Source organism: Atta cephalotes, assembly GCF_000143395.1.
Source record: "Atta cephalotes unplaced genomic scaffold scaffold00002, whole genome shotgun sequence".
In the NCBI taxonomy this organism is placed as follows: Eukaryota; Metazoa; Arthropoda; class Insecta; order Hymenoptera; family Formicidae; genus Atta; species Atta cephalotes.
This window is the reverse complement of record NW_012130066.1, coordinates 8,980,759-8,987,709: the sequence shown is the minus strand read 5'-3', so window position 1 is coordinate 8,987,709 and position 6,951 is coordinate 8,980,759. Positions and strand designations below refer to the sequence as shown.

General features: G+C 34.8%; 1 protein-coding gene across 1 annotated transcript in view; it reads right to left on the bottom strand.

The window, feature by feature from the left end:
• The window catches only part of LOC105623705, a 72,267-nt gene extending 66,300 nt beyond the window's left edge, over window positions 1-5,967 (bottom strand). The window contains exon 1 of the mRNA XM_012205090.1: window positions 5,898-5,967. Within this exon, the coding sequence (XP_012060480.1) occupies window positions 5,898-5,967 (70 nt within the window). The remainder of the gene's footprint in view (window positions 1-5,897) is intronic.
• Between the last annotated feature and the right edge of the window lie 984 nt (window positions 5,968-6,951).

Genomic DNA, 6,951 nt, shown 5'->3' with positions numbered 1-6,951 from the left:
CTTCAGCAATCTAGTATAATAAAATCACTTGATAAATAATTCGAGACATCTTGGTAGTTTCGTACCATATAACACAACTTAATACAATTCAAGTAGTCGTAAATCAAAGTAATCGAGTGCAGCAAGAGAGTCTCTCAGATAAACCAAATCTGAAATATATAACCATCATTTAGCTGTTAGCTAAATGATGGTTACATATTAGACTAAGTGCAAGCTAAATAAAAAAATAATATATATATGAAGGACAGTTACCATAAGAAAAATCATCAATTTATTATGGAAACTTACCTACTCTACTCCAAAACTGCACATTAAAATACTTTAATCCAACAACAAGATATAAAAGACTAAAAAAGTCAAAAAACTTAATAAAACTTCATTATTCATTAACATAAATATAATTTAACATAAATATAATTAAAGATAGAAATAATAAATCAAACTGTAGAAAATACAAAAGTTAAAACGCTACAATATTGTACATTACATACATGCTTCGATCTTATATTTAGACCCTCTTCAAATGTACAAAAAATTTTATTTCCCGGCGCAGTATAATACATTATTCAAAAATTAAGCAAGCGACTGTTTCGTTACATAATTAGATGATAATTAAAACAGAGAAAATTGCTTATCAAGCTCGTCAATTGGTTGACCGATTGCGAAAATTTCTCGTTGTTCTAGAGAGAACATAAAGAAACATAGAAACATTATAAGTTATCCTAAAATTTTTTATTTAGAAGCATAATACATCTCTCTGATAAAAACTCATCTCATAATCTAATAATTGAGACAAATCATGTTAGTATTATAAAAAAACATCAAATTTCGATGTCAAAAGCGATGAAAAAATTGATATCACATTATAAGCGTGTAACGTCCAATGTATAAAATAAAATAAAAAGCAGCGAAAAGCGTCTTCTCGACGGATTCGACTGCGATAAATCTTGACAATATAAAATCAAACATTGTTTATTATCGAATGTATGATTTATGAAGTTCTGTGTCCGTCTGTAGGTTAAGAATGTTACTCTGTTTTTTAATGTTAAGCATCTTTAAGACAAGGCGCTTGTTGTAAATTGGTTCTTCATCAAAATTTGAATATTATTCCAATCAAAATCATGATCCAATTGCAATCGCCGAATTAGAGCTGATGTTCCAATGTATATGATTTCGATGTTCTAAAATCCAAGTTTTCAGTTTTCTCCCCGTTTTGTCCCAGATGCGTCACAGTCATTGCAGTCTTATAAACAACATAAGACTTCGAGAAAGAGTCCAAAGGATCTTTATGTACTTTGATAAATTTCTTTAATTTGTATTATAATAAAAGACCTTGATATCATTTCTATTGAATTGTTTGAATTTTTCTGTTAAAATCGGTACCTAAGGCACGGTAAACCAAGATGGATTAATAGATTCTTTATTATTCTTTAAGTTATTAGTTCTAGATATCTTTTTTCGAGTGATATCCTTGATTCTATTATTAATGATATATCAAAAATGAACTTAAGTGGAATCGTTATCAAAATGTTTATGATAAGAGTAATATTTTTTGAATGAAAAACAGGATCCGACAACAATAGAACTCTGTCCATTAAACTAAAAATTATGCCTTTCTTTTGGGACATCGGATGATTAGAGAAAAAAATTTTTAAATCTGCCTGAAAATGTGAGTTTATGATTCCAATCAAACATCAAATGATTGTCTTTAAGGATAATAGAAACATCTAGAAAATTTAACCAATTATCTCCGACTTCTATGGTACATTGTAGATGAACGAATTGAACGCGTTGAGAAAAGAATCCATCTTAGAACCGAAATCCTCGCGTATAACTCATCGACATACCGATAAAAAAGAACATTATCTCCAAACAATATCAAAGCGGACCTTTCTAATCTTTGCATTACCAAGTCCGTAAAGATGAGAGACAAAGGAAAATCCATGGACATACCAAAATTTTGTTTATAAATAATGTTGTCAAAAACAAAAAAAAATCGAATCGAGAACAAAACTAATTGCAGTCAAAAATTCTGTTTTTGGAAGTGTACATTTTTTTTGAAATGTAAGTCCAATTATTATTAATACAAATTACTATAAATTAAATCACGATCGGCAAAAAGAATATCACAACGCCAAGCAACTTAAGCGACATATTCACAAAGCATAGTCACGTATATAAATTAACATGAAAGATTAAATATTGTAAGTACGGAAATAACAATGTCAAGAAAGTAAATGTCATAAAGAAAATACATAAATAAAAAAAAATGAGTATAAATCAAATGATCACAAAACCGAGTTAAAATTTATTTATTATGTTCGTATAAGAATGATGCAAGAATTTTGTGTTTGATTTCAAATTTATTCCATTCTCTTGCATTTTAATATTGAATTTCTCTGACACAAATCTTTTATCAAAATCTCTCGTTATCTAAAATTTTTGTATTATTCCAATCAAATTCATGATCGAATTCTAATATAGGTTCTGAAATAACAGATAAATTACCATTTTTTTTATTAATATTATTTTTATGTTCATTAATTCTGATTAACTTATGAACCATCTGTCCCACGTAGGAAGCATTACAATTTTTACAATTAATCTTGTATACAACATTTTTCTTAAAATCGTATGGTAAAACATCTTTCTGAACTTTGATGATTCTATCAAGTTTATTTAAACTAAAAAAAGATAATCTGACATTAAGATTCTTAGTAAATAAATTCATTCATAAAATTCTGTAAATTTATCATAAAATTCTGTTTTTGGAAGTGCACATTTTTTTGAAATGTAAATCCAATTAATACAAAATACTATAAATTAAATCATGATCGGCAAAAAGAATATTACAACGCCAAGCAACTTAAACGACATATTCACAGTGTCAAAGCAGAGTCACGTATATAATCCGATAAAAAAGGTATAATAAACCAAGAGATTTTTTATCTTCAATCTCATTATTATTAGATTATTATCTATTTGTTTTAACATCTTGCATTTTAAAAGAGATTTTAATCTTAAATTAATAGTGTCAAAGATAAATTTGATAGGGTAATCATTGTCCAAAAACATCTTAATAATAAAATTGCAGTTTTTCATATGATATTTCAGAAGAAAAAATAAAAATACTCTGTCAATTATGCTCATTAGAACATCTCTCTTTTGTGAGAGCAGATGGAGAGATAAGAAACTGAGGTACCTGCCGGAGAATGTTTGTGATACAAATTGAATTCCAATTTTTCACAAATTTTTCTAAAAAATATGCTATTAAATTTGTTTGAAATCGGTTGATGAATTTATCAGACATCATCCTAACATATTAATTACAAAAACTGACAAAGGGAACACCACTTTTAGAACGTAATGATTTGCATGGAAAAAATGGAACGAATGTTATTAACTGTAATACTTAAACTGAAATAACAAAGATCTCACTAAAAAATTAACTAGTAAATTACGATCTCTTCTAGTCAGATGGAAAAATAATAAATTCATAGACGAAAATATTTATAAAAGGCTTACTACTGATGGGAACATACTTAGATTACATAGTTTACTAAATGTTCCGGAATCATCGTTAATTTAAATGTATTCTCGGAGAGAGAAGGCAAGTAAACAGCTCATAGACACCGAACCATCTCTGTTCAATCATTCTTGCGACCAACATTTCGTTCAAAACATGCATGTATTTCGCTCCTGTTCTAATCACACTATTTATCTCAGATGGTACGCGACCGCCTTGCGCAACACTCGAGAAGTTGACGATCGCGCAAACGTTCCGCGTGTGAAAGTTCTTTCCGATCCCGATCAATATGAATAATCTATTCATTCGTAACGCTTCTCCTCGAATTATTAAGTGCGAAGCACATCGAAAGTTCCTCCGCGCATTAACGCTGCTATTTATCACGTAATGCTCTGCAATATATATACGTACCGCAAGAGCATTCAGTGTGCGAGAATTACCTGAATCGCTGGCGAGATTTGCCGGTCTCGTTACTGCTCGCAATACACTTTCTTTCGAACGGCTGTGAGAAATTACTCGACGCCATATCAAGTGCTAATTACCTGTGCACACATCTTACCAAATGCATCAATTATCGGATTACGAGCACCGTTTACTGTCCGAACAAATCTTAACTTGACTCAAGAATAATTTTGAATTATTATAACAAAAAAAATCGTCGTTATTACACGTTCGCCTTAGCGAGCGAACCTTCCATACAAAGTGACATCAGCGTTACAAATACAAAATATATTTTGATCTTTCAAACCGGATCATCGCCAAGGAAAGTTATTTTACTTGACTCTCGAACATTCGAATCGTGCTTTCCCGGAAATCATGTCTCTCAACGAATTAATGAGTATGCAGAATGGGTGTTATCTCGCGCACTCATTAATTTTAAGAAGCTGGGACAGGTCAAGCTGACATAACGCGGCAACACCTCGCATCCCTCAAGGAGACCTTCGACTGATGCCAGGAGCTGGATTGCAAAATTATGCTAACTGCGAATGAGAAACTGAAGGCAACCCATGTGTACTTCACTCAGAACTACTTCCTGAGGACTATTTCCACGAAGCTGTCGACTATATGGCTGAGATACCGTCACGAAATCCGCGAAACCCATCCCACTGCACATTAAGTCTTAATAACTCGTTCCGGTCATCATCACATCTTCCGAGGATCAACCTTCCGACCTTCACCGACAGGAATTTCGACAAATGGGAAAGTTTTCGCGATAAATTTAAATCGATTATCCATGATGATCAGAGTTTATCAAGCGCAAGCATTATTTGTATTGTATAAAGGGGGATGCAAGTAACGCTCTCGCGGTAACCAATGATAATTTCTATCGCGTGGAATATTCTCCCAATACGATAATAAACGTTTATTACGATACATTTACAATCACTTTTACCGCAATTTACCGTCGCTCATGACAGAAATCTCTAACGATCCTAGCACGCTTCGCGATCAAACCGATGAAGCGATACAAGTTCTGAGCAATCTCGGTTGCGTTACTGAACATTGGAATGATTGGCTTGTTTTTCTGCACAAAAGCTTGATAAGTCATCTCGAAAAGCTTGGGAACTTAAACTCGGCGAGAGGATATCGTAGAGTATCCGCGTTATCGCGAACTTGTTATCAATTTCTCGCATCTCGCATTCACGCGTTTGACGCGAACGCATCTGCGAACGCAATGGAGAAGTCACAGACGACTTCTAAAAGGAAAACTCTCGCCTTACATACTGTGTCTACCATTCCGTTTTTGTGCAAGTATGCAAAGCGAACTATCTATTGTATCAATATTCTACATTCCTCAAGCAAACTCCATCTTAAGGTATTGAATTCATTAAAAATCAGAAACGCTGTGTGAACCGTTTCAGTACGAAACATGCTGTGAAAGACAAATTCTCGCGCGTGTCGACAGTGTAATAAACGGTATCACACATTGTTACATTTTGATTACATTAAGCTTGTCGACATCAATCATCGATGTCCACATCCACGAATAGCGAGAATCCACCATCGTCGTTACGCACTTGTTATCGAAAACCGTAACGCTGAGCTCTAAAATCTTGCTCATGATCGCGCGAATTTATTCGCCTCATAAACGTTTTGTTCGCGTGCTTTTTGATCAAGGATCCGTCTCTAATTTATCTCCAAATCGCTTGTTCAATGCCTATTCTTTTCGAGAATTAATCACTCCGTTTCCATTATCGGCATTAGCAAAGTCCGTCGTGCGTCACGCTGCCCAAATTACGATTACTCCAGCGTCTCACGACGGACCTGCCTATACTACGATCGCGTTTATATTTCGATCATTAACGAAATATTTACTGAATCGCGTCAATACTGCGTACTATTGGAAACACGTCACCGGACTCGAACTTACCGGATCGTGACTCCATGAGTTCGATCAGTATCGACATCATAATCGGTGCTGATCTATTCGGCACGCTCATTTTTCGACTTTTCGACGGTATTTGAAAAGGTTCCGAACATGAACCTACTGCGCAAAATACGACTCTCGGCTGGATTCTTTCTGGACCAATAGCCTCGTTTCCGACTACTGAGTTAATTTCCACACTTGCGCATCACAGAGTTGTTCTTGAAATTCTTGATCGCGATCTTCGTCGCTTTTGGGAAATTGAGGAAGTGCCTCAGAAAGCTCCTCGGAACTTTGAGGAGCATCAGTGTAAAGAGCACTTTAGAGACACATTCCCATAGGGAAGGACGCTACATCGTCCGACTACGTTTAAAAACTTATCTCGATAGATGAATCGCTCTCTATTGCTGTTTCGAGCTTTCGCCGCTTGGAATCAACGCTTAATTCGAGATTAATGCTTCCGAGAACTGCGAATTTCTCGCAGAATACGAAACACTCGGTCATATGACCAAAAGTCCATCAACAGAAATTGTCAAATCGGAGCAAACTTATTATATTCCGCATCACGATGTCTTACGAGACAGCAGTGCAACTACCCGCTTACGAGTCTTCAACGCTTCACATGCCGCACATTGAGTCTTCAACGTTTCATGCCACCAATCTATTGTCGAGCTTGAGTCCGCGAATCATGGTTTAGCCATTCAGATTTTTCAAGATGACGAGCACCTTAAGATCTTAGGAGTACTCTGGAATCCTAAGTTAAATGTCTTTCAATTCCGCGTGACCATACCGACATCATCCAAACGAACCAAAGCTATTCTGTTCGACCATGGCTAAGTTTTTCGATTTTTCAGGATAGATTACTCCCGTCAGTATTACTGTCAAAATTTTTATGCAGCGTACTGTAGGACCTCCAATGCCAGTGGGATAACGAAATTCCTAGCCAATTTCTTGATTGCTGGTTCCGATTACCAACAACGATTTCCGTCTCAATGCCATTAGCATTCCGCGCTACTACTTATGGATCTCATATTCTACGCTCTTCATGGATTTTCCGACG